This window comes from Balaenoptera musculus, chromosome 5 (genome assembly GCF_009873245.2).
Source record: "Balaenoptera musculus isolate JJ_BM4_2016_0621 chromosome 5, mBalMus1.pri.v3, whole genome shotgun sequence".
In the NCBI taxonomy this organism is placed as follows: domain Eukaryota; kingdom Metazoa; phylum Chordata; class Mammalia; order Artiodactyla; family Balaenopteridae; genus Balaenoptera; species Balaenoptera musculus.
In genome coordinates, this window is record NC_045789.1 from 135634851 (window position 1) to 135653142 (window position 18292).

Sequence of the window (18292 nt, forward strand, 5' to 3'; positions counted from 1 at the left end):
CCTTTCTTTAAATTTTGTTTTGTGTATCTGTTAAAAATAGCACAGACTCGTGTTAAGATCACAATTGGTAATTTTAATATAATTGATGTTTTGGACTATTTCTACAGTCTTGATTTTTTAAATAAATGGTTTATTTATTTATTTATTTGTTTGTTTGTTTATTTATGGCTGCGTTGGGTCTTCACTGCTGCACGGGGGCTTTCTCTAGTTGCGGCGAGCGGGGGCTACTCTCCGTTGCAGTGCGCGGGCTTCTCATTGCGGTGGCTTCTCCTGTTGCAGAGCACGGGCTCTAGGTGCATGGGCTTCAGTAGTTGTGGCTCGCGGGCTCAGTAGTTGTGGCTCACGGGCTCTAGAGCACAGGCTCAGTAGTTGTGGCGCACGGGCTTAGTTGCTCCTCGGCATGTGGGATCTTCCCGGACCAGGGCTCGAACCCGCGTCCCCTGCATTGGCAGGCGGATTCTTAACCACCGAGCCACCAGGGAAGTCCCTACTGTCTTGATTTATGATTTGTATTTCCATAGTTTTTTTCTGCTCTTTGTTGCCTTTCTGTTAGATGGGTTAAAAGTTTAGTTTACTCCCTAACCTACCCCCCAACTTAGTATTTTGGAAGCCAGACCTCCTATTTCTATTATTTTAGTATGCTCTAGTTGCTTAAAATAAATGTCCTTCTTTTCACTTCTCATCTTCTCCAGATCATGTTTCACACAGTTCCTAACTATTTAATTCAAAGGCCACCAAAATCTGGTTCCACTCTATCTTTCTAGGCTCACTTTTCTCAACCATATGCCTCTACAAAGCCTAATCTCTAGTTAAACTACATTACTTGTCAGTTTCTAAATAAAATACAAAATTTCTGAAATCCTGCTCTGGTTCATGATGTTTTCTGATTCACTCAGTCACTCAACAAATACGTTATTCAAAACCTACTTGGTGCCTGGCTTTGACCAATACCAGTTAACACAGGGCATATGGTCTCTGGACTTATGAAGCACTGAGTAGAAAGACTAAACAATAAACACAAATAGAATAAAGTAAAACTTCATGAATACATGAATTCAGATAAATTTTAACTGGGAATTGGCTCCCATCTCCCACAGCAGTCACTGGACTACACAGCTACCAGCAGGTGGCACCAAACCACCGAAGTCTGACCTCAGACTGACTTGGCTACCTCATTCTGAATCCTGGAACCCATTCCACACACGCACTTCCTCCTCCACAAAGACTGACTCGGGTCGTTTTATTAAACTCACAAGAATGCCATTTTTATGTGATTTGAATCTTTTAGAATTACTTACTACTTCATCATGGGAGTTTACTGTATCACAAGTTGTAGGTGCTAACCAAAAAAGAAAAGGGAATGCGAGTCTCTGACGAAAGTAACAGAACAGCCCTAGCTGAGACCGAAGAGTATCAGCTAAAGCCCCTACCTCCCTCCGAGAGAGTGACTTTCAAACTGATATCCAAAAGATGACCAGGAACGAAAAGCTGAAAAATGAAAAGCAGTATGTTCCGGAAAGAAAACAGCATGCAAGAGCACCCTGGGAAGGTAAAGTCTGGATTAATGGAAAGGCGAAAAGACAACAGTGTGTGTGTATGTCTGGGGTGAGGGTATTGTGTAATTCATCAGAGTATAATGCTTAAGAGCTTGGGCTCTGGAGCCCTAGCTGACGTACTAGCTGACTTGAAGTCCTTGCTCCACCACTTAAATAGATGTCTAGCCTTAGAAAGGCTATTCAGCCTAGGGTTGCTGAAAGTATTAAATCTATTATTGTATAAAGCTCTAAGAACTATTCCTGGCAATACAGTAAAGAAATACTAATGTTAGGGTTCTGTTTTTTGTTGCTATTATTGTTGTTACTGTTTCTAGATGGATGAGAGGAGAGCCCAATTATTCAGTGTCTTGAAAGCCATGTTAAAAATCCTGACTAGTATCCTGTGTGCAATTAGAACCACTAGAAGGTTTTATGGAAGGGAATATCATGATTCAATTTATAAATATTGGGTTGGTCAAAAAGTTCGTTCGGTTTTTTCCATAAGATGGCTCTAGTAGCGCTTAGCTGTCTTTAACTTCATTCAAAACAATTCTGTTAGACTGTATTGTGACAGCTCTCATATCAGCATGCATTTAAAAAAAAATTATCAAAATTGGTGAATTTTTCTGTAGCAATTTTAATACTGAAGATGGAAGGAAAAGAAGCAACATTTTCGGCATATTATGCTTTATTATTTCAAGAAAGGTAAAAACGCAACTGAAACGCAAAAAAAAGAGATTTGTGCAGTGTATGGAGAAGGTGCCGTGATTGATGGAACGTGTCAAAAGTGGTCTGCAAAGTTTCGTGCTGGAGATTTCTCGCTGGACGATGCTCCATGGTCGGGTAGACCAGTTGGAGTTGATAGCGATCAAATCGAGACACTGAGAACAATCAACATTATACCACGCGGGAGATGGCTGACATACTCAAAATATCCAAATCAAGCGCTGAAAATCATTTGCACCAGCTTGCTTATGTTAATCGTTTTGATGTTTGGGTTCCACGTAAGTTAAGCGGAAAACACCTTCTTGACCATCTTGCCGCATGCGATAACGTAACGAATACGTTCCATTTTTAAAACAAACTGTGATGGGCGATGAAAAGTGGATACTGTACAATAATGTGGAACGGAAGAGACCGTGGGGCAAGCGAAATGAACCACCACCAACCACACCAAAGGCAGGTCTTCATCCAAAGAAGGTGATGTTGTGTATATGGTGGGATTGGAAGGGAGTCCTCTACTATGAGCTCCCTCTGCAAAACCAAACAGTTCATTCCAACAAGTACTGCTCCCAATTACACCAACTGAAAGCAGCATTCTACGAAAAGCATCCAGAATTAGTCAACAGAAAACCCATAATCTTCCATCAGGATAATGCAAGACCGCATGTTTCTTTGATGACCAGGCAAAAACTGTTACAGCTTGGCTGGGAAGTCCTGATGCATCCACCATAGTCACTAGACATTGCACTTACGGATTTCCATTTATTTCGGTCTTCAGAAAATTCTCTTAAGGGAAAAAATTTTGATTCCCTGGAAGCCTGTAAAAGGCACCTGGAACAGTTCTTTGCTCAAAAAGATAAAAAGTTTTGGGAAGATGGAATTATGAAGTTACCTGAAAAATGGCAGAAGGTAGTGGAGGTGAACACGTTGTTCAATAAAGTTCTTGGTGAAAACGAAAAATGTCTTTTTACTTAAAAACCAAAGGAAATTTTTGGCCAACCCAATATATTTTTTCAATCACCTGGCCTACAATGTGAAGAATGGATTGCTTGGGGTTCCGGGGGTGGTGGGCAGGAATCAACACAAGACCTATTAGAAGGCCAAAGGCCAAAGCAGTAGCTCATATAAAAAATAACTACAGGTTGGACTAGGCTAGTAGCAATAAAGTTGGAAAGAAATTGGTAGACTTACAATACATTTGAAGGTAAAACTGACATGATTTGGTAATGAACTAGGAGGTAAGGGACGAAAGGGTGGAAATGACGACTTCTCACAATACCCGCGCCCCCCAACCTTGAATAAAGTCTTCCTTACTGTACTTTAATGACTGTCATTGAATTTTTTTTCTTCAACACTTCCCAAATGAAAGTTTATCTTTCCAGGTTCAGCTAAAATATGAACTTTCCATTACAGGAGCTAACAGCTCTCTCCTCCTCACTCTCACAACAGTCTTTAGGTTATAAAGAGTTGTTTTCTTATATAGTTTCCCCAATAGAGACAAGCTCCTTTACGGTCAAGGCTATATCTAATTTCTTGTTCGAGCCCACACAAAAAAAGTGCTACACGCACCAAGGGCAGCCTCGGATAACCTCGCAAATGGCCTCAAAGACAGGGCAACTCCTCAAGCTCTTTTCTTTCCTCGGAAGGAAATTCAGTCTGCTTTCTTCTCCTTTCAACTATTCTATCTCTGAGGATTCTGTTTCCCCTAAGATTAATTGTAGAATTAACTAGTCTTTCATTAGCCTCCCCATTTCTTGCAGCCGCCAAAAACAAGTATATAGGGATTCTTTTTGTTAAAGTGCTTGCTACTAATTCCAATGAAAAACTCCTGACTCCCTTTGTGAGTTGGTAAACTGAATGCACTGGTTTCTGCCCCTTACTTTTATTCCCATGGATGAGGTTCACCGAAAGTTCTTCCTTTTTTGTGTGTGGAGGCCTCTCTTCCCAGAACATAGCCTGCAGATGAAGCCTAGACATAATAATCGGTGTCTTCTTACCTCAAATAGATAACTGGCACTTCTGAGGGCCTCCTAAGCAGGCCTGTAATGTAGCAATGGAATTAAAAACAAATGTGATTCTGCCAGCCTTGTTTTTTCCAAACCAAACGGTTAAAGCTTACTGTTGTAAATCCAAGTAGTAATAGATGCTACCTGTTTGAGTTCTTTTCTCCTCTTGAACCAAATCCTTGATTCCCTCTTCAAAAGAATTTTTTCATTTTAAGTTATTATTCTAAATCTTTATTTTATGAGGATTAAGTTGCAGGGGGGAAAAAAGGTGATATAGATATTAAAAAAAAAAAAAAAAAAACAGGATTCAGATTCTCCTAAAAGTCTTGTCAATCAAACACCATGCACACCAATAAGTCCCATTTTGCTAACCAGTTTAGAGACATAACTCCTTTCTTTTTATAAGTTCAGTGCATTTTTTTTAATTTATTTATTTTTTATATTTATTTTTGGCTGTGTTGAGTCCTCGTTTCTGTGTGAGGGCTTTCTCTAGTTGCGGCAAGTGGGGGCCACTCTTCATCGCAGTGCACGGGCCTCTCACTATCGTGGCCTCTCTTGTTGCGGAGCACAGGCTCCAGACGCGCAGGCTCAGTAGTTGTGGCTCACGGGCCTAGTTGCTCCGCGGCATGTGGGATCTCCCCAAACCAGGGCTCGAACCCGTGTCCCCTGCATTAGCAGGCAGTCTCTCAACCACTGCACCACCAGGGAAGCCCCCCCTTTCTTTTTGATGTAAAACTTTCTAGGGTCATCTTTTGCAAGCTCATCTAGTGATAAGAAAATCTCTAAGTTCTAGCTAACAAATAATTCATATTGTTCAAATATATTCTTAAGTAAGTCCTGGAGGATAAGTACTTATTATCATGACTCAGTCTTATAGAAAACATATGAAAAGCATTTTTCATTAAATTTGAAGATTTAATTGTTCATTCCTTTTAAGTAATATATGTATTTTGGCTGATCTACAAAGTAAAAAGAAATCAAACATCCAGTTATGACCAAATGCTGAACGTAAACTTGGAGAATATGTGATATCTATTATAAAAACTGGTGCTCTACACCTTAATAATGTCTAATGGTAAGAGAGGAAACCGGCTACATTCCTTCTTCCCTTGATAAGCTCAATGGAAAAAAAATTACAGAAATGTAGAAAAATTTTTAAATAAAAATTAGTCCTACCTCATCTCCTAATCCCACTCCCAAATTGTAACTAACCACTGCACACACGGTTAGTTCTTAGCACTGTCCCCTTATTTTTTGTGAATGGGAAAGTCACTCATGTTTTTGATGGTACTGTACACACATTAAAAAAAAAAAAAAGGTGAGATTTGGGAATGCTTAATTCCATCTGACTTGCTTCTCTGTCCCTAAACCCCTCTGCCTTACCAGTCAACTGTGCCCTTATGATAACATTTAAATATGACCCATTACAATAACAATAATGCAACCTGAAACTTATAGACTAACTACTATACCTGGCAATTCTTTGTCTTTCCTCACCTTTCCCCAACCCTATCTACTTCATACTATTATTTCCTCAAATACTTGTTTTTCTCAACTTAGTTGGTAACCTTCTTTGAGTCCAGCCACCATGTTTTATTCAACTATGAATCACTTACTCCCTAGGAGCGGTACTGTGCATAGAATAGGTACTTTGTACATGATAAATATTAAGTTTACCATTATCTCAGCTGTACTTAAAGACTGACATATGGAGGAGGAGAAGGGAGAATTTATCTGCTGCTTCAACTGCTTGAAAAGAAATGATTCACGAATTTATTATTTTAACTTAATTGCTAATATTAACTCTAAACAACAATCTCAGGAGTTGTTAATTTATGTATTCTGATTTGTGACAAAGCAATTTTACACTATGGTGAATTTACATGTTTTCTTCACTAGAGTCTAAGTATTGCATGAATGCAGACATTGCCCCTCTTGTCTATTGCTCTAGTCCCATGCTCTAAATAGTGCCTGGTATATAGCAGATGCTCAATGAATGTTTACTGGTGAATTAATTAACAGCAGCAATGCATTACATCACCTCATATAAGCCTGAAAGAACTTTAGTATCTCTTCACCCGCAACAGCAATCTTTGTGATGGGTATACTATACACAGTAAGAAACTACAGGATTAACTGAGTTCTCATGATGGCAGAAGCTCTCTTTTGGTGCTATCATTCCCAACAGCCGAGGTAATGGTTCTCAAAGTATGATCCCTGGGCCAGCAGTATCAACATCAGCATCACCTGGGGACTTGTTAAAAATGCAAATTCTCAGGACTTCCCTGGTGGCGCCGTGGTTAAGAATCCACCTGCCAATGCAGGGGACACAGGTTCGAGCCCTGGTCCGGGAAGATCCCACATGCCGCAGAGCAACTAAGCCCGTGTGCCACAACTACTAAGACCACGTGCCACAACTACTGAAGCCCGCGCGCCTAGAGCCCGTGCTCCACAACAAGAGAAGCCACTGCAATGAGAAGCCCGCGCACCGCAGCGAAGAGTAGCCCCCGCTCGCTGCAACTAGAGAAAGCCCGTGTGCAGCAACAAAGACCCAACGCAGCCAAAAATAAATAAATAAATACATTCATATTTTTAAAAATGCAAATTCTTGAATTCCAGCTCACTAAGTCACAAATCCTGGAGGTGGGGCTAGCGATCTGTGTTTTAACAAGCACTCCAGATGATTCTGACGTATGCTCAAGTCTGAGAGCCACTGGCCACAGAAATTTTTCTCATGGAAATAGAAGGGATCTCAAGCCAACAAAAAGGTCATAAAATACTAGATGAGGCTTTAAAGAAATGTACTTAATGTTCAAACATTAGAATGTTTTTAGAAGAAGTTAAATTAAGTCAATCCATTAAGTGACATGAAAAACTACCAGTATATAGTTGAGAGGGTTTTTTTCCTTATCAGAGATCATAAATCTGTATTCAGATCCCTACTATGCGTTATTAAGGAAAGAAAGCAGAAATAAGGCAGAATACGGAGGACAGGTAAAATAAGACATGGATGAGACCTGGGAAAACTGTTTTTTAGATTCCAACTGAAATTTAGCACTTTAATTTTAAATAAAAGTACAAACCACAGTAGTTTTCCCAGTATCTGTGACTCACGACCAACAGAAATCATAAAATATTTTCATATCATATTATAGTTGTTACATATATCTCAAAATATACTTTACGGTCACTACTTTGAAATTACAGCAGTAAATTAGATCTGCCACTAGATCTCATTATTTAATGCATTATTAAAGAAACGTATGTATTAATATGTCACAATTAAAAATAGTCTGAAAGCTACATTTCACTATATTTGGTTCCTTGGCAATCCTAGGTATTTCATATATTTAAAAACATTGTTCTGAGAGAAGGTCCACAGGCTTCACCATATGGACAAAGAGGCCCACAATATAAAAAGATTTAAAAAACACACAAAAGTTAACAGTTAATAGCCGTGTTAAAAGTGTTCCTGACCTCCTCTAAGTTACGGTCCCCTTCACAAATCTGAGAAAACGCATAGACCCTTTTCCAAGTTTACAAAGGGGCATGGGGGGTGCATAAGGGACAATGATTCCTTCTCCTGAGACAGCATTATACCAAAGCACCCACCTTCTGATTCCAAAAAGAAATGCTAGTTGTGCAAATACCTTAATCTCTGTAACTTGTAGCTTAGTACGGGCAATGAGCATATCTATAGCCCACCTCTGCAGAGGCAGGCAATTTAGTGGAAAGTGAATAAGAATAGTCAACTAGCTTAAAACCAGGGAACTGTGAATGAGGAGCTACGGAGTTCAGTCTTTATTTTAGGTAATGCTTTGACTGTCTTCCTTTACTTTTCATTTCACAGTACTCAGTATTTTGGAAACAACTAAATTTGTATAAAAAAAAATACTTTGTTTAAATCTCTTAAAAGGCTTCCCATTGCCCTTTAGATAAGGCCCAAAAAACAGGTACAAAGCTTTCAGAGTCCTCACCCGTTAAGATTTTACCTCTTTAGCCTCATTTTCATCCCCTTTCCTTCTCATAATCCATATTCTAGCCATGTTGAATTCCTTTCTGCAAATCAAATAGGCCATGCTCTCCTTCCTCCAGAATTTCAGACATGCTATTCTCTGCTTGGCTAATTGCTTCAGACCCTTCAAACCTGTTTAAATGTCACTTCCTCAGGGAGGCATTCTCTGACCTCCTAGCCATTCCCCTACTGTATACTCTCTAAACCTTTCATTAATCCTATCACAACGTTAACTCATCACATTTTATTGTAACAACGTGTTTAACTGTTCACCTTCTCCACAAAGCTGAAAGCCTGGTGGGGGCAAAGACAGGGTTCATTCGCCACAAGGTATTCAGCTGAGCCTGACATGCTGCTGGCCCTCAGTAAGAGCTGGCTGAGGAATGAATGCATGGATCTGCCTAGAGACATGTTTTAAAGCATTCCTGTGTGTATATCTAAGAAGTCTGAGCTATCCCGACTTGGCAACACCTATAACCTTGTGTACTACTCATTTAAAATTCCATATAATCTGTATTTAGCCCTCTCCTCAGTCTGAATTAACAAAACTGTATTACTTAGACACATTGTTATATGCAAAATTGGAAGTTAATTAGTGTTTAAAAAAACAAGTCTGAGTGCAAAGGAATGAATGCTACTAGTTTCCCAAATTAAACAAATATCCTCTAATGATCGACTGTCTGGATATACTTATCTTTCCTTTTATATAAAATAGATGTTTCCTGAAAAGCATACAAATACCATTTAAAATCATTCCTTTTCATTTGTTTTATTAATTGACAGGGTTGTTCTTTGCTTTTGGCCACTCTCCTTCACATAATTAATAATCTGTAAAACTTCCATTCAAGGTGCACTAAAAATCAGTGGCTACTTTAAAGAGCCCTTGAAGGATCCTGTTTTAAAGTGATAGTTTAGAAAGCAGAGAAGCTTCATTTCATTTTCTTTCTAGATCACAAAATCCAATTAAAAACTGACAATTATGATAAAACTCTACTTTTTTTTTTTTTTTTGGCCGTGCTGCTTGTGGGATCGTAGTTCCCTGACCAGGGCCCGAGAAAGCACCAAGTCCTAACCACTGGACCACCAGGGAATTCCCAAGCTCTACCTACTGATTAAGTAAAAGCATCTTATTAAAATACTTTTTCATCTTCTATACCCTCCGTTAATTTATTACCTTATATGGTTACTTTGTATACTGTTAAACAGTATAGTTAAATGGTTTTTTAAATACCCTCTCTTAAATGACAGTAAAGAATTTAGAGATCATACTCAGCACATGCAGGGACTTCCACAACTGCAACTCACCTCCATTTTTCATGAACCTGATATTTTAATATCCAATTCCCAGATACTGGGAATTTCAGGACGATTCAGAATTGCATGATAACATATTTCATTAATTCTAAGACATACATTTTTTCACATTTTGACATCTCTGAAATCAGGATGTATTTTACAACTGACGATATCCTAAAATTTGTAATTGCCGGCAGGTTTTTCTTTTAGTGGTCTAAAAATAACGTTTCTTACAATTGATGGCATCTTAAATGAAATACTGTTAATAAAATATTAAAAACTTCTCTCTAATAAGGCTAACTAATCTAAATAATAGTATAATTATAATTCACACAATTCTAGAATCAAAACTAAATAAACTTAAGACTCACATTTTACCTTTTTAGAAAACTAGTGACCAGGCTAAATTCAAGAAAATAGTTAATTGAAAGAAAACACTTCTTAAAAAATTATTTTAGGAAAAAGTATAGATTAGAAGCAGAAATAACACAAAAAAAAAAAAAAAAAAAAAGACTTGAAGATGTTCAGTCAGTGGTAACTTCGAAGGAAGTGAAGGCGGGAGACAGACCTAGAGTTTTGTCTATAGAAGAAACAGATATTAGGGACACGGCAGGGAATTAACTTAGACAGCAGATTCCTTAGGCGGAAAAATACTATTATAATCTTTCTCCCTCCACAAGGAGGGATCGCTGTCACCCTTTAAACAAAAATACGGAAACACAGCTGAAATCATTGTAGTTAAATGTAAAGTTGCAAACATTCTTAATAAATTAAAGACCAACCTACCAGCATTGTCTTCCTCCTGGCTCAATCTGTTTCACCTTCAGGTAATCCTAGGGTAGGGGCTCCTTTTCAGATCCCCAGTTTTTCATGTCGATCTTCTACCTCCCTGTGGCAACAATATTTTCTAATTAAAAGAGTCCTTTTGTGCCACAGGGAGGATTTCTGATGGTATAACACATACAAAAGTTATCAAGGCTCATCGTGAGGTCAACCTAGTCTTGAGAGTCTTCAAGAAAGAAATGTGGTTCCTTATCTTATTTTTCAATAGAAATCTGGTTTTATTTTTTAAAACTGCATTTCAAAAACCTGAACTTTCATTTATTAAAAAAAAGCACTACTTTCTTGTTGAAGTATATAAAAATTCTTATCATTCATCTATCTTTTCAACTAACCTCTAAACACAATTTTGTTGATCACAAAAAAAAAAAAAAAGTTTTCTAAGTTCTCTTGATAATTAATTTAACTAATAAGACCAACCTTTTATGTTTTGATACTTGGTTAAAAACCAAAGTCCTGTTCCCAATGAGCAGAAGAGAGAAGTAGGAAGCTACCAGATCCCTTTCAGCCAATGTTTGTTAGTAAAGATTAATAAATAAGTCTACGTGTATTACATAACAAGATGCTAAATATGCTTAAAACATACATAAAAAAGGCCAGCGGGAAATTTTGAAACGTGGTAGTTACTGCCCCCTCACTGGTAAGATTATGGGTGATTTTCACTGTTTATTCTTTGTAATACTTTCCAGTTTTTCCAATGAACACGTATTGCTTTTATTATTAAAAAAAAAAATCAAATTTAGGTGTAAGCAAGAATGACTAAAACTAACTGTGATTTTAAGATGAAGTTAATCTAAGTATGACAACATTATGGCTTTGATATATTCTGGATGACCATATTTATGTTTTTTGGATGACTACCTTTTTATATTTTAAATAACCCTACGGTATTCAATATTTAGCATATAAACAAAAAAGAAAACATATTTAAGATTTTACATAGATGGTTCTTCATTATACTGCAATTCTAAGTCAAAACTCAATTTGCTTCAGTCTGTATTTCTTAACAGCTATGTGTTAAACTCTGTATTATATGCTATATTCAACAAAATAAAAATATGGGCTCTGTACTCAGGGGCTTGTATGCTCACTTTGAAAACAAAAGGAGTATACACACAAGAACAGTGTAAGAAAGTCAATGATCATGTGTCTAAGTCCAGATGGTCTCACAGAAGATCAGGAAAGGGAGTGTTTAACGTAGGCCACAATTGCTGCGGACAGCTTCATGTGGTTGGGCCTGAAGGAATGGATAATACTTAAAGACATTCTTGATAGAAAACTATATTTGAGCAAAAGCTCAGAAGCACAAATAGCACAGCCATGAGAAGGGCAGAAAGGAAAACTGCTAGAATACAGTGTTTCTGTAGATAAGAAGGCCAGATTTAAAAGGCTCTACTTCTGGATGATTCCGTGAGTCAATGAATTTGGTAGAGGAGTGGACTTCGAAATCTGATAAACAAAGAGCTTCAGGAGAATGATAAATGTAGATGCCAGAGCACAGTAAGTTAAGGAAGGAATGAGAAGGAAAAAGTACAGACTTAAGGTATAAAACATTTGTCATTTTAAAAAGTCAAAGTGAACGGAAAGAGAAAACTACAACAGAGAAGTATTAAACAAATGTTGTTTTAATGTATAAAAGACCTTCTCCATATCTGAAGGCACAAGGAAAGGTTTTAATGAAGTTAAGGAACACTTACAGAGCACTTACATCACAAGCGCTGTGCTTTATAGGTTTATTTTATATAATCCTCACAACACTGAATTCCTATTTTACGACAGTGAGATAGACTCTGAAACAGTTAAATACTGCCAAGTAAGTGATAAAGTGGAAACCTGAAACCAGGACTAACTAACCCAATCAATATTCTTCCCTTTCTTACTAAAGAGAGCCACTTAAAAGGCTTAAAAGAAAAAAAAAAAAAAAAAAAATTTAAGCTCCAGATTAGTCACCCAGGATTTTTTATTATATTTGACTACTCTTTGGCTCTTCTTCTTGTCTTCAAAATGTAAACATTCCCTAAAGTTAATTTCTTAATTCTGTGTCCTTTGTTATCTATCACAGAGTGACAAATATAGAATTTAAAAATCTTCCCCTTGGGGAAATCTCTCAAATTCCTTTCCCCTTGGAGTTTTCATTTATTTCCATGGCTTCAGTGAGGATGATCCCAAGCTGGTCTCTGCTTGACCTTTCTGTACTAAGCTTCAGTTGTACTAGATGACCTTCCATTTGCCCCTACAGATCTGTACTCCACCCTTCGCTCTGTCCCAGGAGGCTGACTTCCCTGGCCCCCTCTCTGGGGCACTGCCCTCAAGTCAGCTATGTCCTTTGATCAAAGGTCCCAGATTCTCTCAAGGTAAGCCTCTCTCCAGGGCTCTCCTTCTGGGTTCCAGGAACCCTTCCCTCTGTCTGGCCCTTGGGCCAAAGGACAGAAACAGCCCTGCTCCTGCTAGCTCTGGAGTACCACCCCATCACTTACGGTTACCCTACACTTGCCGACACACTTGTAACTAGCCGTTTATTGAAACATTCCGTAAATTATCCTAATTTGAATATGCCCTCTCTTTTGTAATGGGACACTGACCATACATTCGCACATCTTTAAATACCTAATTATTTCCCCTTAGATGCTCTGCTTCAAATCAAAATCAACATGCTTATTATCAAACTTAACTGCTTCCCCAAACAGTCTTGCCTTCCTCAAAACTCTTTATGATACTTTCGCCATTATTAGGGTCAAAAAACTGAGTAATACCTTACCTATCTATGTTTCTCCCCCTAATCTATCATGCCTAGTCTTATTAGATCTCACATAGTAGAAGTGCTTATATAAGCCCCTTCTGTTCCTATTGCTTCTACCTTGTTTTAATACTTCTCAAGCCATCCCTGAGTCATACATACTAAAAGAGCTAGTCTTTCTGCCTCATCTTTTCCCTACAATCCATTCTCTATCTACTGAGATACTAATCACTTAGTACTTTCTACTCAAAACCTTCCAAAATCTTTGTCTTTTATATGGCTGATTACGAACTCTTAGGTTCAAATCACAATCTAGCCACAGTTCTTAACGGAACCTCCTATTAGTATCTTATTTACTCAGTATCTTCTAAACATACCTCAAATTTCTACACCCCACCCCCTTGTTAACTGTATTTCCCTCAGTCTACGCGCCTTTCGCCTACCTGCTATCTGCCCAGCCAAATCCTACCATTTGTCCTCCTCCTCTCTCTAAAACACTCCCTAATGCTGTAAATTGAACTTTCCTCTTCTGAAAATTTCTCTGAATTTGTAAATAGTGCTCAACGGATTCTACACTGCTTTATATTTTGATTATAATATATATATTGTATCTCCACAAAATATAAATTACTACCACCTTGAGGGAAAAAAACATGTTGAACACAGTGCCCCAGCACATAACAAATACAAAGTATTTATTGATATATTCTCATAAATTAAAGTGGAAGGTTATGAGGATAAATATAGTTTAAGTTAAGGTGCAAGATGAAGAAGCATATTCTCAACAGCTCAGTCTTTGCAGCCAAGTCTTAAAAGATTTCCAGCAAAACTTATCTATTATTGATGGCATTGGTATAAACTTGTTACTTTTTACATGGTAATCTGTAATAACCTATTAAAATTTATATATATATAAAATATAAATATTATATATTTAAGGAGTGAACATAAAAACTGAATTTCCACATCTCAGTAGGGAAGCCAAGAGACTCCTCTTCACCCCCGACTCACCACATCACTCTCCAGAGGCCTCCAGAAACTGCTGGACTCTGCAGCCACTGGCAGAGGTATTTCGGCCTGCCAGAGTCAAGACCACCCTTCGTGCATACTTCGTTACTACTCCTCAAAGGCTCTCTATGATGACCAAACTTGTTATTATCAAAAAGCAATTTACAGGTTTAGATGAATATGTCTATTTTTAAAGTTTTAAAATATACTTGGTTTTTCCTACATAATTTCAGAGAGGATTACTATTACACACAAGCTCTGTGAGGGAAATATAGATGTTCAGTCTATAAAAAAGTGAAGCAAGATAGCCTATAATTACTACTAACAAAGTAAGAAATCATTTTATACACAAAATAATGAAGACAGCTAAATGTACATCATTATATGACTTTAGTACTCCTGCCTGGATGACTGACACCATGAATACTGTTTCTGGTATGGACATATATGCATGGGTATACAGGAATAAAAGAAAAAAAACTTCAGTGAGAACATGCCGAGAACTGATATAACAGATCAATAAATATAATTATGAACACTTTTTAGACTAATATAATCTAAATTATAATGTAGGAGCACTCCAGGAAGTATTTCCTAGACGTACAAAAGGAAATCTTATCCTCTACAGATCTCATTTCCACCAATTCACCAAACAGAAACTGCTGTAGCCATCTTATAAATATTCCTTTCCTTTACTTCCCAGTCATCTTCCTCTCCAAAACCTACATATATCTGGGATTTAAGTTAAAATTTATTATCACCACAAGAAATGAACCCAATCCTAATCCACTACCTAAAAGGAAGTATGCATTACATTAAGTCATAACAACCCTTCTTCATCTACATAGGTTCTAGATATCAGGAGAATGAAAATTTATTTAGATTTCAACTCATTTAAAAACGCATTTTAGTCTTTAAGTAGAAACAAAATTAAGCTCAGATTAACTGATTCTAAACTAAACTATGTATATTAACAATCTTACTAAGTTACTATGAGCCATGCTATTTTTAAATAAATTAGTATATTGTAGTCTCCAAGTTCTGCAGGCCTTCTGATGAATAAATGTGAGTGTATTAAACTGTTCTGATTACGGATGTACGAGCAAGTAGTTTTCAGTCTGAATTTGGCATTGCCTTTAAAAGAGCTGTATCTGAATTCTGCATTTTACAGTGTTCTTCTATAAGGAGAGCCAAGAATAACTACACTATACTAGTCTTATTTTTAGAAGTAATATGGATTTTAGAGGTAAAGTGGGTTTTAAAAAATCCATGAGCCAGAATGGAATTAAAAAGAAAATGTAAGATGAACTTCTCAGGTTACTTTTAGACTATTTTAGAATAAGGTAAGTTATTTACCAAAATTTCCTTTTAGTGTTGAAGAAAAATAAACCTAAAAAACATTATCAAGTATTCAAAAACTACTTTTAAAATACCACAAAAGTAATTGTTCTTTTATCCAGACTTTGTACATCCTCTTTTTCAATATTATAATCACTCACATCTTTGCCCTGCAAATGATATCATCACCTTCAGAGTTCAAGAAGATGAAGAAAATAAAATCCCTTAAATGGATTATATTCGCTTCCTATTTGGAATTGTTTTTACCAGATTAATTTAAATTAATGAACTGTTGACCATCAAGTGTACAACGAATAAGATTCGGTCAACATGCTCTGGTATTTTAACGTGAATTTAAATTTCTACTGACGCAAATTTGGCACTGTAGTTTTCATTTTTCAAAGTTTCCAATTTGCTACTAAAATCAGTCTTCCCTTTTTTTTTTGATCAAAACATTTTCCGGAAATTTCAATCAGTTCTACTTTTTTTCATTCAACTTAAGCTATCATACTTTTTTCTTGTCCCATTAGTTTTCTCTTTAGTTATGCTCCTATAATAAAATCAGTTACAATATCTACTTCAAGATATCGTCCTGCATAATACTTTTCTAAGTTCTTCTTATTCTTTTTCTCAAGAAGAAAATTCATCTCTACCACTAACCTTCTAGCTTCGGACTGGAAAGCTCTCCAAACTCTCAAAAGAAAACCTACGTATCTTCCTGCCACTTGCACTGTAAATCGAGTACCACTCCAGACTACAGTCACGAAGACTTTATGAAGTGTTTAGCTACCTGTTTCGATAAGATGACTTGATCACCACTGCACGTGGGGTCTGCTGGCACTGTTCTCATCACTGCTCCGAAGAGCAAGGTAACTTCCAACCCCTCAGCTCAACCAAAAAAAAAAAACAGAACTAGGGAGTGCTGCTGGGCCTCAACAAGCAGAAAGACGTCAAATACACAAAATTTTTAATCATGAGACTTTGCTACATTTAAATAAATTTATCTAAAGTATTAAGAATTTTTGTTAGGATTGTAAACCAAATATAAGGATTCTTTTTCTCTATTAACTGATACAGATAAATTTAATGTTTATTATTATAAAATTGTCACTATAATCCTTCTGGTAAAAAACTCTTTTTTCTTTATGGTCAATGGCAAAAATGAAAAGGTTTCTCCAAGAATTATACATACTAATGCCCAATTAAACATACAGTTATCTCACCACAGACATACTGAAATACCAAAATTTCTAAGAAGACAAAAAGGGAAGAGGAAGCTGATAGACTACTACAAAGATGCTTCTGACCTAGGAAAAAAGAAATCATACTGCTCCGATATTGGTTAAAAGAAACTCTAATCTACTATGGAATGAGAATACTGTATTTATGTTTTGAATTTAAAAAAATCTAGTATACTAGCCTATTGACTTCTACAAATAAATAACAACTAGTCAATATTTCCACTCCCAGAAAAAAAAATGACAAAAATAGTTTTATTATTATGGGTCTGTTATTTTGTCCTTAGGGTCCATGATATGAGACTCTGTTGGACTTCAAAGAATTATAATGTAGAACTTTATATATATCAATTCCCTTAAACAAGAGATATTTCACTTGTTTCCAAGCTATACTAAATAGCATTAAAAAGAGGTTTTTCGGTAATATTATTCAATTGGCAATAGTAATGTTGACGCTTACAAAATGAGAAAATTATAAATAATGAACATTTAATGAGATGTCTACCTGTTTCCACATTCTCGGTCTCAACTTCTTGTTCTTCTGCCACATCTTGCATCATATAAGTCTCATCATCATAAACCAGAACCTGGGCTGCATAGCCCTGCTCTAATCTGGCACTTGGAACTGGCTCCACAATCACTGCTGGAGATTCAGAAACCTTTCCACTTTCCTACAAGAGCAAATTTTAAAAACAATCAACCTCTTTATTCACAAATTCTGGATTCACTTATAAATCCTTGAGTTCATACAGTCTCAAGGAGTTCAAACGAGTGTCATGTATTATAAATATGAATGTAAAAACCAAAGCGAGAGATGAAAAGGGCTAATTTTAATAATCTTTTCACGTCTCAAGAGGTGAGACATATATCAAACATTTTAAATAATCAGGGCTTTAGGATTAAGATGGCAAATTAAAAACATGCATATAATTTCACTCTCTCATGAAAGCCCACTAAAATGCTATAAAAGACTTTTTTAGACATAAACTCATAAGAAGAGATAAGAGCAACAAAATCTTGAAAGACTGATAGTGGATGGATGAATATTATTAAGTGGTTTAGCAGACCCAGGTAAGCCAAATCATAGCCTGGCAGCAAAAAATAAATGAGACACAACACACTTTACACTGGAGAATCCACAGAAGGCAATACCAATTACTTCTGGAAATAGAGGAGCAGGAGGTGACGGACAAAGAAGAGGGGGGTTAAAACAAGGAAGATTCCATGAAAGTTGTTTGAAAAGCACTTTTATTCCTAGACCTGCTCCCTCCTCCATGATGCTAGGCAACAGGCCCTTCCCCACCTCAGCAGAAGATTGGAGAGTTACTTTCTGGAGAGAGAAAAACAAGAGCATCTTTGAGGTATAAAGGCACATTTGCTAGTATCAGTGCTGTACCAAAAATAGAGTTCCCAGTCAGCTTTTTCGTCCTCCACCTTTAATCATGAGCAGACAGCCAAGTATTACAGTCACCCAAGGAAACGCCTCTAACACAAAACATATCACTTACACACATATACATTTATATATTCATATTTTTCACAGAGATAAGAGAAGC

At 36.8% G+C, this 18292-nt stretch overlaps 1 protein-coding gene across 19 annotated transcripts in view; it reads right to left on the reverse strand.

Annotated features, from left to right (window-relative positions):
* Positions 1 to 18292, reverse strand: part of ELF2 (E74 like ETS transcription factor 2) — a 90360-nt gene that overhangs the window by 35495 nt on the left and 36573 nt on the right. For 9 of the 19 annotated variants that reach the window (XM_036853219.1, XM_036853222.1, XM_036853221.1 and 6 more), the window contains 2 exons: positions 17242 to 17407; positions 10362 to 10464 (listed from right to left, as the gene is read on the reverse strand). The exons of 2 other annotated variants lie outside the window; for them this stretch is intronic. Coding sequence is in view for 6 of the 17 variants with exons in the window: in XM_036853217.1 (XP_036709112.1) it covers positions 17242 to 17407 (166 nt within the window). In the remaining 11 variants the exon portion in view is untranslated. Of the gene's footprint in view, positions 1 to 10361; positions 10521 to 14163; positions 14287 to 17241; positions 17408 to 18292 lie in introns of all 19 variants that reach the window. 8 more of the 19 variants (XM_036853217.1, XM_036853216.1, XM_036853212.1 and 5 more) reach the window with 3 other exon arrangements.